This window comes from Cyclopterus lumpus, chromosome 1 (genome assembly GCF_009769545.1).
Source record: "Cyclopterus lumpus isolate fCycLum1 chromosome 1, fCycLum1.pri, whole genome shotgun sequence".
In the NCBI taxonomy this organism is placed as follows: domain Eukaryota; kingdom Metazoa; phylum Chordata; class Actinopteri; order Perciformes; family Cyclopteridae; genus Cyclopterus; species Cyclopterus lumpus.
In genome coordinates this window covers 8028645-8044798 of record NC_046966.1, presented here as the reverse complement: position 1 = coordinate 8044798, position 16154 = coordinate 8028645, and the positions used below count along the sequence as shown (strand labels likewise).

Genomic DNA, 16154 nt, shown 5'->3' with positions numbered 1-16154 from the left:
CATTTCTAATTCCTCACATAGTTTGAATCCTGCATACCTTACGCATCATAATAGTCATGCGCATTGAGTGATTGTAGTTTTACTTAATATTTGTTTCACTCTCACTGATTCTCTTTTGTCTTTGCTCTGAAATATTGTCTTACTATTTAGTAAGGATTTTTTTGATACCTTTGAATTGCATTGAGCAGTCAGGATGATGCCAGCCAAAGCTCTCCAGTTGTGCTATAATACAAACTCGCACTGCCGATGGCCTCCAGTGTGGAGTTTAATAAGCCTGATGATGACTGGATGGATGAAAATCCCCTCATAGCAAAGACGGTCAACAGTATCATTCTCTTTTGTTGGTTAGCATGTTTTGAATCAGAAACATAAAACAAGGTTTGGCTCAAGCTATATTGCTGCATTTCTTTTAGTTCCCATGCCATGGGAAGCCAGAGTAGCTGAGTGGCAAATGCGTGATCAGAGCCAAATGGCTCACGTTTGTGTTTTTCATGCCTTTATACAAATATACAAGTGAATAAGTACAAATGAAGTGGCTTTTTAAAAAAATGCTCCCTGTTATGGAGAATTAAAAACAAGGTCACATTTGAACTTAACGTAATTTTAACGTGAATAGCTACCACAAGTTATATGTTTGAAAGGAATTATTTCAGAAACATTTGTACACGAACGCTTTTTTTGACAAGGAAGGCCACACACACACGCACGCGCGCACCAACACACAGTCCTCTCAACCTTCAGATCAGCACATCCCACTATGCTTTGCGATGGTCTGACAAGTGGATCCAAGATGGCGTAGAAAGTAAAGCTAGGTAAGTGTTGACTTCCCATTTTCAGCCCTTTCAGTTGTCTTTTTCACCGCAAAGCCACTGACATAAACCCCCTCCACGAATCAATATGGTAACGACGAATGCTTTGAGTTCATGCAAGGATAGCAACACGACGTCGTGTGAATTATATTCGCCTAAACACCGTGGCGAAATTACAGGCCCGAACCCGTTTTGTTTCGGCGAAGCTAGCTAGCTAGCTCGCTAGCTCGCTCGCTAACGTTAACAAACCTGCCAGCTATTCTTGTAGTGAGCTTCCCAGTTTGGTGCCAAGAAAGGCCGTGTTTTGGCTGGCGAGCTAACGGTTAGATGCGCGTACTCTGCTTGGTGGCAACACTGTTTACCCCGTGCGAACGGCAAGTTAACCAACATTTGTGGGGGCATTTTTTTTTTCAGGGCTTTGTAGCGCTGCCGTCATCGCTCCGACTTGCAACACTCATGTCAAGTTCAGTAGACAAACAACAGCTCACGTTTTAACTCCCAACGTTACCTCCTGGAAAGACACAACGAGTCGTTTTCAACGTGTGTGATCGCTCTCTCTCTCTCGATATTTACCAATTGGACTTTGGGAAATGTGCAAGTTTCAGGTCGTCTGCACATTGCTGCTCACGATATGGTCAAGCCAACGTTGTGTCGGGATTAAAGCGATCGATGCTCTTTTACAACTATCTCGAGCTATACATTAGCTTTCTCGACCACTGTACTGCAGGCGAAGCTGTAGCCTCTGTAGTAGAATACCACGACTGGACACAAAAAAAAAAACAAGTCAGGTGTCCACCCACTGTATCCCGCCAAACTATTTGTTGTTGCCCCCATGATGTGTCTGGCTTGCAAGCACTAACATTAGGTAACAGCTATTCTGACTGTTCAAATTAGCAGTGTTAAACTGGCATAGGTTTTAAAATAACCTCTGATAATTGGAGAAGGCACTGCGTTAAAACCATTGACATGTTTGGTTTCATCTTGGACGCTATTTTCTATTTCCCAGCAACAGACCTAGTTTGCTGGCCCAAGCGACATTCAACTCTTGTTTTACAGGCCACCCACACTTGTACAACATTTGCTAACTAGATTCTAATGATTACGTTGTCCTGTTGTGTTGTAAAATAGGGACATTAGAGTATGTGACTGACAATAATGCCATGAGATGACTACCTCTTTATGTGGAGTATATGTGCCAGCTATGGTTTTGACATTAATCAAGTACGATCTATACGTTTCCCTGAATGCTCAGTCCGAAAGTCAGTTGAACGTCGGGGACAGCAGAAGTCCCCGATTGGCAACAATTGTTTTTTGTTTAAAATGCTCAAGAAAAGCTATATGTGTTATGGTGCAGATGCTAACATGATTGGCCAGTCACCATATATGTGCATAGTATACAAGCATACATTATCATACAGCCTACTCATAACATAAAGTAGTGTTCCTCATCTGAATCTTGCATGTTTAGAGGAAGTGAACTCAACAGCAGTTCACTTTTTAGAAGAGTAGATGAGCTTGTGGAGAGAACTATAACATGTTGTGAGATACTTTACATCAAACACTTCAGTGTAAACTGTTTGGGACATGCATTTTTTCATGCCAAGTTTGCACTAACTCATGTTGTGTCTGTCTGAGGAGATGGACATTGCTGTGCTGTCTTTAGCTACATTGGATTTTAGGGGTGAAAATATTGCAAATTGAAATATTATATTGGCATCAGTGTTAATTCTTTGTTGAATAAAAACAGTTGATAACTGTTATTAAACACTAACTTCAGATTTAGTCTGCCATGTACTGTACATTAGCTAGAGAATATGTCTATATGTTATGGTTCTAAGGGACAAGAACCAGCTGACTCGGAGGCAGAAGAAGTAACTATCTGAAAAACTTAGTCGGTCAATATGCTTTTCATTGCAAAAATAACGCCAAGGTGACAGATGGACTCAATTTTTCCCTCTTCTCGCATTGCAAGTTATGACACATGTAATGCAATATGAATGTTCTTTCATGAAAAGCCAGTTCTCTACCAGGTTGGGGATATTATCAGTTTTTTATACTGCTAATGCAGCTTTAAGATATATACCTCATAGCTGTCTGCTGTCTCAATTTCACAGACAGCTGTCACAAATATACCCCAAAATACTGGGCCACAGGCCACACATTCACTGTTCCTTTTGAGCCAGTCCAGACTGTGGCGAGGGCCAGGATGGAAATTTAGCATCAGCTAATTGTTGTGGAATTTTAATTGGCAACCCTGCCAACTTGGCACATAATAACTATAATGGGGCTTTCAAAGCAGCATTTTGTTATAGAGGGTGTTTTTCTGCCAGCACGAGATAAGCTGCAATGCCAATGGTGAACCCATTAAGGTGGACTATACTATCAGCGATATACAAGGTTGAGCATTTGCTGCCCTGGTGTTCCAAGCAGGTCATGGTGTACCATCCCTATCCAGATCTGTACTGGTTGGTGTGAAGGAGGGCATGCTGCTGCTTGTAATCTCAGACTGAGGTTTAGATTCTTAAATGCTTGGCTAGGCATCAAAGTAATATTGGTTGGCCCACAGAGACTCAAGGTGGGCATTGTACAGTATATGCCTGTAATAGTTATCTTGCATCAACAATAGGTTAACACATTTTGAAACTCAGTATTTAAGAAAAGGGAAATCATCCCCTTTAAGACCAAACCACCAACCTGGGCTTTTGTGTTTGTGTTTGTTGTTCATGACCCTTCTTCCAACCAAGGTTTACCATGGGCCAGACACTGCTTGGTGTCGGTATGTAAGGGTGAATACAGGTTTCTGCAGTATTGAACTAGAGATCATAGTGCAATGCTTAGTAGGCTAGATTCCTCTGCATCTATTGAATACTGCTTTGGTACCTACACAGGTGTGGATGCTACTTATTTGTAACACTTTGGGGCGCACTTAGCTTTTTGTTACATCATTTGATTGCCCTGCTGCTACGAGTAATAATAAGCTTGGATGCTTGTTCTTAGACATATTACAATTCTTGACATTTCCTAGAGTTGATTTTAAGTGGAGGTTTGTCTGTTGACTGCAGAAAGCTGCATAAGTGTTTTCACTTGTTAAAAACTGGAGACGATTGCATTGTTTTTTATGAAATTAATTTTGACCCTCCTACTAGGTCTGGCTTAATCTGCAGAAAAGTAGCTAAATGTTGTAGCCTGCCACCACAACCAGCCTCCTCCTCCACATAGACCCAAATACTACTTACACTTGATTGAGTTTGTGCTTAGATGTAAACTTATTAGCAACACATACTCCTGTAAACAAAAGAAGATGAAGGCAGGTGCACTCCAGAGGATGCTGCTGGGCCAACATGGCCTGTTGTTGGCTTTGCAAACATTGATTGTAAAAACTTGTTGTGATTGACTACCTGCTAAACTGAGAATGTGTCTGATGTCTTTTGTGTGTCCAGGCTTTTACAAGTTCTTTCTTTGCTCTATTTTGACATTCATTTATTTTAATGACCATGGGATTGTACTTACATCTTACTCTTTTTACATTGAATACATACCCTTTGTAGACATTTAAAGAGGAAAGCATGGGGGGGGAAAAAAGAGAGTATACTACTTATGACTGAAATAGAGCACTATGGGGATGAAGTATTTTTGTAGGCCAACCTGGGAGTTTTCATTGCACTGCTTCCTCAACAAAAAGCTAATGAAAATGTTATATTGGATTTAGAATTACTGCAAAAAAATAAGCTGTGGCAAACAAACTTTTATGATACGTACACGTTAAAAATAAATATATTAAAAAAATAAACATTGACTTTGAGACGAGGGAGCTGAAATGCTAACTCATTTCAAAATGTTGGGTGTCACGCTATATACACCTTTTGTGTGGATCCACATTTGGACAAGAATTCCGCCCAGACCTGTTGGCACGAACATTTTGATGTGTCTAAATATACTAGTGTCATCAGAGCATGTGATGTGGGCAGGATATATTATCTAAACTATAGAAGCTGTGTAGAGGCATGAGTAGATGTTCTGAATTATAATCCGCATCATTGGCATATAAATGGTGTTGACCGTTTGGCTCTGAGTATGAAGTGTCACAACACACTCATTTCCTTCAGCTTACTGTCCAGTACACTATATTGTCTAGGCTTAACATTTGTATTATCAATTATGATAATGCCCTTAGTCCAAGCAGTCAGATGACGCTAGACAGTTGACTGTATTGGTTTTGGTTTTGGAGATTAGGATGATAAAGTATGTCTCACACAGAGGTCCCCACCCTTTTTTGTGACATGGACCGGTTTCGTATAAGACAATAATAAAATTATATGACATACAAATACAACTCACCATTACGCTGAATTAGTGAGAGCCCTGAGCTTGTTTCTCTGCAACAAGCCGGTCCCATCTTGGGGTAATGGGAGACAATGACACCCAAAGTATGTTGTTCATGTCCAGTCTACTCCTTAACATAGTTGTGGTCGCTGTCACTGCAGAAAAACCCGCTTCACAAAGACAGGATGTTGGAAATGGAAGCAGGGCTTTTTTTGGCAATCTCGGGATATTCTGCCTTGATTTTAATACAGAAAGACCAGCAGAGTTGTTGTCTGAAATGTACTTTTAAGGACACCATCAGTCACTCATTTTTGCTAGCTTATGGGTTTCATTTTGAGGTAACGTATCACGTGACCTCTTGACACAGAGGGATGTATTTTTTTCAAAATAATTTTTTTTTCTGACCTTGATAATCAATCAAAATGTTTTTCATTCATTCTTTCTGTGCGGCCAGGTACCAAAGGGCCGCTGCTTTAGCCCTCATGTGATCATTTCTCTCTCAGCTTGTTGCATATGTATTTAAATGTACACTGAGTGAGCAGAGGCCTAGAATAAAACAGGAGAGGAACCTTTAGGAACCTCACAATTCGATTCACAGGACTACGATGCAATTTATAAAACGATTATCGATTTTTCGATGCATAACATTCTTGGATTTCTATACATGATTTATTTGTTTCTCACTGACTGACTATTTTTAGAACACATCATATTTGTTATTAATTAAAAGACAATATATTTTATTAATACAATATTAGTACCAAATAGGAAGATGTGTCAACATTGTCCAGCATATTTCCCAGGATCACAAAGAGAACCAACAAGAAAAATAAATACAATTGTGCCTGTAGCTCCACCCCTTGCTCTAAAAACACAGACTTCAGCATGTCTGAATCACTTGAAAAAAAGCTGGCCATATTCACAAATATATATAATATAGACATCTTTCAACCAAATCCTCCTGTTATGGGCAAGGAGCATTCTGCACCAGCTCTCATGAAAAAATACTTATTTCTTTGGAACATGTGGTAAAACATTGGATTGTATCCATCGCACAGCCAGCCTCATCAAAACTAGCTAGCATTTAGCATAGTTTAGAACGTAAACAAGACGCACGTGTGTTACACCTGCCGGGGGCCTGATTTATTTTGATTAATAATGAGATCCTGATTATGTATCAATATTATTCATTGATTTAGGAACAACATATTTGTATTGCACTTTCAAATTTAAATATACAACACTGCAGCGTAATAAAGTGTATGCATTTTTAGTTGTATTTCAATACAGAAAAATTTAGGATTTTTCACGCTAAATGTTGTAGAATACATTGTATAGTTAAATGCACCAATCTGGTGCACGTTGAGAGCGAAAATCAAGAAGCTAGATACATTTTTATACTTAATCATAAACGCATTTAAGGAAATGAAAGGTGGCAAAAACACAAAGTATGTTTAACGAGACTTGCTTTCACGACGGGTTGGGTGTGTTGCTGACAAACCCCTAGAACCGAGGACAGCTCGCTCCGGTTGACAGTCGCGCCAGAAGCCCGTCGCGCCAGAAAGCCCGTCCCTCCCCCGCAGGGAGAGAGTGCAGCGAGCACAGGTCCAGTCAAGCAGTGACATAAAGCTCACGGTCGGAGTCGTGAGCCTTTCCAAACAGACCTGCTAGAGCCAGTCGCTGCGCACATTGAGGAATTGCAACAAGCCAGCTGTAGGGTGCGCACATAGTGACATGGCGGCTCCACAAAAGTGAAGCAGAAGCATCTCGATCATGCTTAATGTTCGATTGATAGTGCAACCCTAACCCATGAGACCAGCAGGGAGGAAAATCCCTTTTCAAGTTAGAATTTTATTTAGCAAATGATAACATTGACCGTCATTTTCCGTAGATTCTGCTCATCTTGTTCTTAAATAGTCTCAATGGAGAAGAAGTATTAACAAGATCAAAGATACATAGAGGGGAACCCTCTCTCTGTTTCTCTGATCTTCCCCTTTTTCAACATTTCACTCTCTACTCTGGAGGACAATGTAGTTACTATTAGTTCATTTCCTGTAAATTCCCTCTTGAAACATCTGTGGAAGGTTTTGAGGGTTCATGTTATAGAGGTGTGAAAAAACAATTGGACTGAAGGCATTAAAGGATTTACATAATTGTATACAGTAATTAAAGTACTCCAAAAATATGCAATGGGGTTCAAGACATTTCAGTCAGATGCAGAAATGACTTGGTCATTACATGTCAAGTTTGAGTTGGAAAGTGAAGCAAAACAAATGGGATGTGTTTCACCAATAGTTGTGTGGGTGTACTGTAGGTTTTATTTCCTCAGATTGTATAAACCTGATATGTTGTCAAATAGTCAGTATGGTCCTGACCTATTTGCATGTCTCCTGTTAAACTAGAACCTAACATACAGCCAGTGAGCATGCTGAAGGTAACAAGAAGTAAACGGTCTAACTCACTGACGTATGCACTGCAATGCCATGGAGAGAAAAGAAAGGCTTGTGGGAATGAGAAAAGGTGTAAATGTCCCAGTTTTAGATTGATATATCACATGTTGACCACTTTTTCTGAGCCTTGGTTGACAGTTGTTATTTCAGTTTCCTGTGGTAAAAAAGAAAGATCCTTAAAGACTATTGTGATGTTTTCTGTAGTGCAGAGTCCTAGAGTTGTATGTATAATCCCTGGTGAGAGGCGTGTCAGTCTTGAAACGGTTTCAGGGAGCTCTCTTAATTTTCAATATAGGCTAAAGAACATATTTTTTGTGGCATTATTTAAGGCATGGAGCACCTGCAAAATGTTGCTGAACTTGAAGTGCAATTACAGATTACAGCACCTGTTTGGCTTGTTATGGTGGTGTAGTATTATAATGTTCTTAAACAAAAGAAATGCAGCCAAATAAGTAGTGTCTAAGAATGGATGTACATTTAGTTTTTTTTGTTTGATAGCAATCATTTAAGGGTTATTTGAGTGCTATACTGCTACTTTGCAGACATGACAAGCACCGCTTCCTTCACCCAGTACATCTGCAAAGTCTGTCACTTTTAATGTGAGTGGCAGTGGCTGATTGATAAAAATGAGGATGCGTATTGTTTGTATTGTCCGACTCGGCTGCAGAAAAGATGTTCATCCTGTGTCTTTCTTGCTTGTCTTTTTCTGACTCCAGACGTTTTGTCCCTGAGTCATGCGGACAGGAGAGCGGAGAAGTCATGTGAAGAAGCCAGCAGATCGTTAGTCAGGCGGGAGTACGAGGCGGCAGTCAGCCACAGCACGGATGCCCTGGTGGTGCTTGCACCGCAAGTCGCACCTTCCGGTGCTCCTGTCCCATCGAGCCCTCCATCCCTTGTTGCTGCCGCCGGACCCCTCCGCAGCCGTGCCCTGCTCTATCGAATTGCTGCCTTCTTACAGCTGGTGAGGACAGTGGCTGTTGCTAGGGCAGTGTGGTTGCTGCCCTAGCAAGCATACAACCTATAGTTTTTGTTGATCACGCTTTGCCTTTCTCCCATTTTGCTTTGTGGCTCTGAAATTATTTACATTTTCTTAACATAACAGTCAACAACAATTATTGTGGGGGTATTTATTAGTCTTGTGGGCTGATCATTGTGCTCTAAATCCACTGTTGTACTTCTAATCACTTGGTAAATTACCAAGAAAAGAATGTTAGAAATGAAGGACAATACTTACTTACTTTCTTCCTCCATGGTACTATCTATCTTACTTATGCCCTAAAATTACTACTTAAGTCTTTAATGATAGTGTGAGTAGCTCCTCTGTGGGGCAATATAGCCATTCTTAGCCATTTGTTATGGTTACTACTATTTTTTTAAATTTTGTAAAACTTATTTTCTCCTTTTGCCAACAGAAAAACTATGATGAAGCAGATGAAGACTGCAAACATGGTGAGTAGCAATTCAAGTTGGAACCATCTGTGACACTGTGTACCTAGTGCGTCTGCCAGGGTCAGGGAAGAACCATGTTCCGACATACCTCGGTCCAAGTTTTGCTGATTAATCTTAAATTGGGGTCATTTATTTGCTTTTTCAACTGTCTATTGGGTCAGTGTCATGGTTTCATTCTTGCATCGTTGTAGAAAACAGACATTGTGAAAGAAATTCACCTCAATGTATTGAATTAATTCTTACCCTACCTGTTTCTGCATATTCTTCATCCTGTCCTAGTCCTTGCAGAAGAGATTGCCAGAGGGGACGGTTCGCTACAGGCCAGCTTGCGCTTCATGCTGTTGGATGGCAGCCTGCAGGAGGTGGCAAGCATCCTCTCTAAGGCCTTGTATGGGGAGCCAATGGTATGATTAATGGACAATGTACATTGTATACATTATATGCATTCAGACAGCCAACATATTCACTGAAATTAGAATGTAATGCCAAAGTGCATCCAAGGCTTAATATTGTACCTGTAGAGGTCATATGTTCCTTACTAAAAAGATGGAAAACCTCACTGGATGTTCTTTGGTCATGGTAGGGATTTATACATTGGATGTTAATGAGCCTGACTTACTTTCAAAGTGATCTGAGACGCAAAAGTAATTATCAGGAATAAGGTGTGCGTAATGGTTAAGATAGTCATGGTGTTTTTTTTAAAAGATCTCACAGTGGAGTAAATTAATATTGATAAGAAGTTCCAATCTAATGTTGGAATGAATGAAAGGTTTCTCGTACATTGAAAAAGGACAACATGAAAATAATTGTCAGATGAAGTGAGATGCAGTGCCCTACCAATAGCAGTGTTACTTTGAGGAATTTAACAGACACAGAGGGTCATGCTGCGTTCACACCAAGGGTGTTGCGAATTTTCGCACGTGTAGATCCCATGCAAAGTCAATGCACAGACGCGAATGGTTGCGAATGACGCACATTTTCGCCAGAGTTTAAATATTTAAACTTTGGCGAAAAATTCGCCCGACGCTGTCAATCAGCGTTGAGATGCTCCGCCCCCCTGGCTGCTGCTGCTCTAGTAGCGCTGCAAGCGGAATTTATCGAGACGTAGTCTGTGAAAGTTACCGAATATTCGCAACACGTTTGGTGTAAAACGCAGCATCACTTTTTACATGTTTCCACTTTTTCTCCTGTCTGACTTTGCCCTCCCTTTAACATGCATGTTGCTGCCAAGTTGCTGCCCCCCTTTTTGTAACCACTTCCTGCCCAATACAATACACGCACACAAGCAGGTTTCCAAAGGTTGAGCTTGTCCCCAAGGTCATCCTACATTTTACGCAAGTGGGGAATATCCTGTTTGCTTGGCAGGTCTCTATCTCTCTGTCTCTCACAGGCAAACATTATTCTGACACAGCTTGTGCTGATTAACCTTTTTGGTAGCTTGTTCTAAACAAATCAAGTGACTCAAATCAGATACCTGTATATGGATTTACAAACCAGACTTGAGAAGCTTTGTTGGGATCTGTACCGTAAGAGCTGTTCAGTAATGAATTTGAAAAGCAAGCCCTATCGGAGACCTTTTGTAAAAATAGGACAGCCATTCAGTTGTGACTGAAAAGTTTATATTGACATGCGTACACTACATATTTAAATGCTTTATCAGACTATCATCCAGATCTGCTCTTCCGAATAGTAAGAGGAGAAATAAACATCTTTATTTGGCCTTTTTGTTTATCAAAAGCCTCTTTTGAGAAAGTTCCAGAGTGTCACTTTTGTGTCATAAACTGTATCTGCAATTGAACATGTCTTACTAATCAACACCGCTGAGAGCTTGACGAGTCCCCATATTTAGCTAGATTCAGGTGTTGGAGACAGGAAATCCACTCACAAATGACAAATTGAAATGGCAAGATACACACTGAAAGCGCTTTGTCTAAATAATGCATGAGGTTAGAAGTTTCTTGTCACTTGTGTCCCTTTAGCATTCTTTGATGCATAGCAGGTACAACTGCGACTTTTCAGTTGACATCTCTCGCTGCCCGCTTGATGCTGCAAATATTTGCACATGAAGTGTAGCTTTAAACATTGGGATGGTGATGGATTTGAATATTGCTTATAGAACATGATAAACATGATTACACCAAGCAAACTTCTGCCAGCTTATTCCAAAACAGTGGTCTTTATAGTTATCATAAACGTTGTAATGAAGATCCTGTCCTTTCTCCTTTCACAGAATGGCATTGTCGCAAAAGATCTCACCAGATTAAAAAAATGCTCTTCTCAGAAATAGAGGTAAGTGCCTCTGGTTGCAGGGCTGAAAAACCTTACTGTTTCTTTTGTGTTTATTTATGCATTTTCTTTCTTGCTGGTCTTACAGGTGATTGGTCAATGCTTTCCGCCGAGAGTCATAAAGATGCCTAATGGCCTAATTCTCATACTAGCTTAATTATTTTTGTGCTCCTCTGCTTAGCTTGTTGCTAGGCTAGTTGTTTATGTATTCCTCATTTGTCTGTAATGAGTCCAGTGGTCTAACTGCTTGTATGGGCTATGTTGGTCGTTCACCATAATAGTAATGATTTGTCTGTCCCCACCTCCACCCACCCCAACCGATCTTTGTCTCTTGCCAGTCGATAAAATAGGGAGATGGCACCTGAATACACAGATGATCAGGAAGAAGGTGAGCAAATCTAATTCCCAAGACTTCCCTCAACTTGAAAAATAAATAAAAAGGGACTATGTGCTTGGTACCAAAAATGTCCAATGTAATGATGTGCAGTAGATGTTTAGGAAGTCACCCATCAGTTGGCAGCTTGACAGCACATTCTAAATGGGTTACAAGCTGGTTTGAAGCTAATTTAATGAGATTTTTAAGGTTTTGACTCCGTGTCATATTGACCACATGGCTGTGTGTACTTAGAGTTCCAAGATGGCTGGCAATTCCGGCCTCCTCCTCGAGGAGTTACCAGCAGTGAGGGAGTACACCCTCTGTAAAAAGGTAATGCAAACTGGTTGGTAATTTCCACACAAGTGTGAGTAATGAAGGATGTATTTCTCATGAATGTTATTGCTGAGAGAGATGATTATGTTCTGTCTACTGTTCTGTGTGAATTACAGGCATTTGATAATGAAGTGACTAATATAGCTTTCAGGAAGTAATTATGCTATTCAGTTACACTGAGGATATTTAAGTATGATTCTCAATAGTTAACTGCCATGAATTTAAATTTGATCTCTCTTCACTCTTAAAATAATTTGTACACATCCTGGATCTTGTGTAAAATGATACCACTGAGACCTAGTCCTGTGAACCTTCTCTAATTTTGAGTTTGTCTGTCATAGCTCCGTTTCATGTCCCCACGGCAGCACCAGCAGTATGATTTACTACTGCAGGGGTTAGACAGTTGTATATTTCTGCTGCTATGTTAAGCTTGTATTTGCCTTTTTAGCAAATGTTGTATATCCACAACAAGTCAGGTTGGTCTGTCTACAAAGTAAGAATTAGTAAGACTTTGAGTTAAAAATGTAATTTAGTTTTAGTTTTTTTAAATTATTAAAATATTAATTTCCCCCGTCTTATAATTCTAATTTCTAGTGTCTCTTGTTAATTTTAGAAAATACAATGAGAAATGACTGCCATGAGTGTAATATATGTATATACATCTTCAGCTGGCTTTTTTTGTCCAACCATAGCTTTGTAATTCACTACAATATGAAACAAAATGATATTCTCAACTGGGGAAGCTGTAACTACCAAATGTTTGATATTCTTAGTGATTTCATGACGTCAGTTTTTTTTCTTGTTGATTTATGCATTGATACTTTTTTAGTACCAAGTTGAGCACACATTTGTCTCTGCTGTAGGTACTTGGAGCAGGGTCTGTGTCGGTACGGGGCCCGTGTACATCAGCCCATTTCTCAGGAGGAGCTGATGGAGTGGCAGAAGCGCTATGCGTCACGCCTCATCCGCCTCAAACAGCACCAGGAGAGCAAGCACTTCACCGAAAACTACATGGAGAACTTGATAGAGAAGTGGATGAATTCTCTCTCCCCAGAGAAAGTGGTGAGTGCGTGCAAGTTTACAGACCAAACACAAAGGTTTGTATGGTACTGTGTTGTGATTTTATCAGAATCTTACTCTAACCCTATCTGCAGGGTCAAAATATCCATCCATGACCCAGTCAGGACAGTCTCAAAACATTTGTCTCTGATGACCAGACAAACCGACTCAGAATTAATTGTCAAGAATCATACATTACTGTTATGAAGCATACATTATACCATGCATATCAACGTTTCTAAAGGTTGCATTCATTTCTATCTTTTGCAGCCGGGAACTTGGACTACTTATACTAAAAATATTTCAGAGTATATTTGCAGTGATAGATTCTGTCTAACCATGTGGTGTTTTTTTTGTTGTTTTTTTAGCTAAGTGACTATTAGAAGGAGTGAATGTAGAAACCAGCTCCAGCCTCTCTGTTACCGTCGCCACCAAAAAAATCTGCACATTCCTGGACCTTCTCCTTCTTGTGCAAGGTAGGTTTAATAACCAAGCATGTACAGATTGAAATGTTTTATTATTCAAACCAGGTCATTTGGCAGTACGACACTGACAAATAAAGCAATATTCTGCACTGCACACCTGCCAGTGCTAGTTGGTCCTCATACTCTTGTGTGGATGTTCTGATTGTCTTCTTATCTTTGTCTCTTTGACCAGCCGGCTAGAAAGGCTGTTCCGCATCGCCCTGCTCTAATGATGCCCACCGTCCACACTTTTTCATCACAGGTGTGTCATCTGGGGAGCGGCTGCAAAACCCTCCCTAACGGGTGCCAAGAGTGGACTCCAGGGAGAGGAACGGGAGGTATGTCCTGTCCTGTTCTTGTGATTTATTGCATTGATCTACAGCTTGTGATGTTACATTATGTGATATTTGCATAGAAGTGAGGCAAGTTGAACATCTTTAGTTTCCTTTCATCCTAATTAATGTTTAAGTTACATCTTTATTCTGTTTTGTCTACAAGAAATGCATTGACACTAAACTTTTCTGGTCTGACAGTGGCAGACAGACAACGGCCTGGACCACTGTCCTCTACAAGGTAGCGGTGGGCTTCAGCACAGAAATCTTTGGTACCTTCCGACAGACCGTTGTTTTTGACTTCGGCTCAGAGCCAGTGCTGATGAAGCGGATCATGGTGGATGCTGCCTCAATTGAAGGTATGCTAAAAGCAAGAAATATTTTACAATTGGTTAAATATGCATGTACAAGTGGTAACTGCTGTCAACCAGCCTCTTGTCCTTTTTTTTTTTTTTATGGAAATTTGTAGTTTTGCTGAATGCACACTAAATTGTGAAAACAAATGTTCCTTTTGGGGACAATAAAAATGTGTCTATCCTTTTCTTCTCAGACTTGGAACACCTGATGGCAGCAAGACAGCAGCTCTTGATCACTGCAAAGCGCTGGGACTCTTCTTGTAAGACCATCGTAGAATTCTGTCCTAATGAAACGATGGCCCGACCTGGAGCGCAGCCTCCTTTCTCGCTATCAGATCCCTCTGTCGGCAGATCAGCTCTTTACTCAGTCAGTCCTGGACAAGACTCTGACCAAAGACAACTACATGGCCCGGCTGCATGACCTGCTCTACATTGAAGAGATTGCACAATATAAAGAAGTTAGCAAGTGAGTAACACGTTTTCATTTCCCGTAACATACATAATACATAATACAGCCTGCATAACGCTAATTGACATTGGAGAGATTAACAACATTTACAATCAATATATCTTCAACATTTGAAATGTAACTTAGTTTTAAGTAGAGTATCTGTAATAAGTCAGTGTTCAGGTTCTGTCATGAATAATATACAGCAAAATATTATTGATTTGAAAATTGAGAAAGCATTTAAACGAGGTGAATATTGGTATACCTGTGGTATAGGATTTAAATAATTTAGAATAGTTTCAATTCAATGGCAAAGAGCAAACTAAAATCAAATGAACACATATATCCATAAAATAATAATATAACATTATTATATTCTGAAGTGACGGCATGATTAAACACTTTCAGTGGAATATAGCTTGGAAACAAACCAAAATGTGACAAAATAATCTCAACACAAGATCTACTTACTAGCCTTCCCTGGAGCTTTAACAAATGTAAATGCTATTCTGCATCCTTGAAAGCATCGTGATCAGCCAAGTAACCACTTCAGTGACAATTCAGACCAGTCTACATAATGGCCCTTTTGTCTAAACAGTAATGTGGCTACAAATGACTACGATTACTCTCAAGAACAGTTTCAACAACTGCTTGTTGTGTTTGCCTTACTTGACACAGCAACTTCTAAACCGTTGATAGTTTTAATGCAGTTTACCTTTTAATACATGTACAATATTTTAATATAGTTTATTCATTTCTTGATTATTTGTAAGCTGGCTACTGAGAATGATAATAATTTACCATTATAGCCCTTCTCTGAGGTTGAGTGGTGTAAATACTTTGTGTTATAAGATATCAACCCACCACAAGGTGTCAGACTTGACGAGAGAGAGAGACTCACACCCAGCTTGACACACAGTTTAATAATGTGTCGAAGGTGATTCCTTGGAGTTTGGTGAGGGGAACATTTCAATTCATTACCTGCTGCTCCACTTGTTTAACTTAATGATATGCTGATTACAAGTAAAACAGTATATGCTTAATCCCACTGTCAGTGATTACAAGTACAGTTGCTTTTAGTTTGGTCTTGTCTCATGACTCGCACTGCCTTTTGGCTTGGTAAGGAAGTACATACAGTATGAAAACTGCTGTATGAGTCTTGTATCGTAGGTCAGAGACTTCACCTGATTATCTAAAATGACCAAGGAGTGAGTCATGGAGAATCAAGAGTGTCTAAATGTTCTCGCTGAGAGCAAAGCCAGAAACTCTGATGCCAAGCAGAAGAAGAAACCTCAAGAGACCTGTTGGTTGTGTTACTCCACTGGTTTTCAAATACATACGTAATGAGTTAACTTGTCTGCCTATGTCAATCGTCCATCAGAGTTATTCACAAATGTTGCTTCATATTTCATCACTTCAAATCCAGCAGAGAGGCAATCTAATACAATCTGGAACTGAAAGAACACAAA

The 16154-nt window shown here is 40.0% G+C and overlaps 1 protein-coding gene across 1 annotated transcript in view; it reads left to right on the top strand.

Annotated features, from left to right (window-relative positions):
- Nucleotides 1-246: 246 nt before the first annotated feature.
- LOC117739510 (probable helicase with zinc finger domain) overlaps nucleotides 247-16154 on the top strand; it is a 46585-nt gene continuing 30677 nt past the window's right edge. The window contains 17 exon segments of the mRNA XM_034545961.1: nucleotides 247-325; nucleotides 8299-8543; nucleotides 8995-9031; nucleotides 9311-9435; nucleotides 11262-11320; nucleotides 11656-11705; nucleotides 11946-12015; nucleotides 12863-13094; nucleotides 13459-13518; nucleotides 13520-13561; nucleotides 13743-13776; nucleotides 13779-13837; nucleotides 13839-13907; nucleotides 14089-14112; nucleotides 14114-14240; nucleotides 14432-14538; nucleotides 14540-14703. Coding sequence (XP_034401852.1) covers nucleotides 247-325; nucleotides 8299-8543; nucleotides 8995-9031; nucleotides 9311-9435; nucleotides 11262-11320; nucleotides 11656-11705; nucleotides 11946-12015; nucleotides 12863-13094; nucleotides 13459-13518; nucleotides 13520-13561; nucleotides 13743-13776; nucleotides 13779-13837; nucleotides 13839-13907; nucleotides 14089-14112; nucleotides 14114-14240; nucleotides 14432-14538; nucleotides 14540-14703 — 1583 coding nt within the window.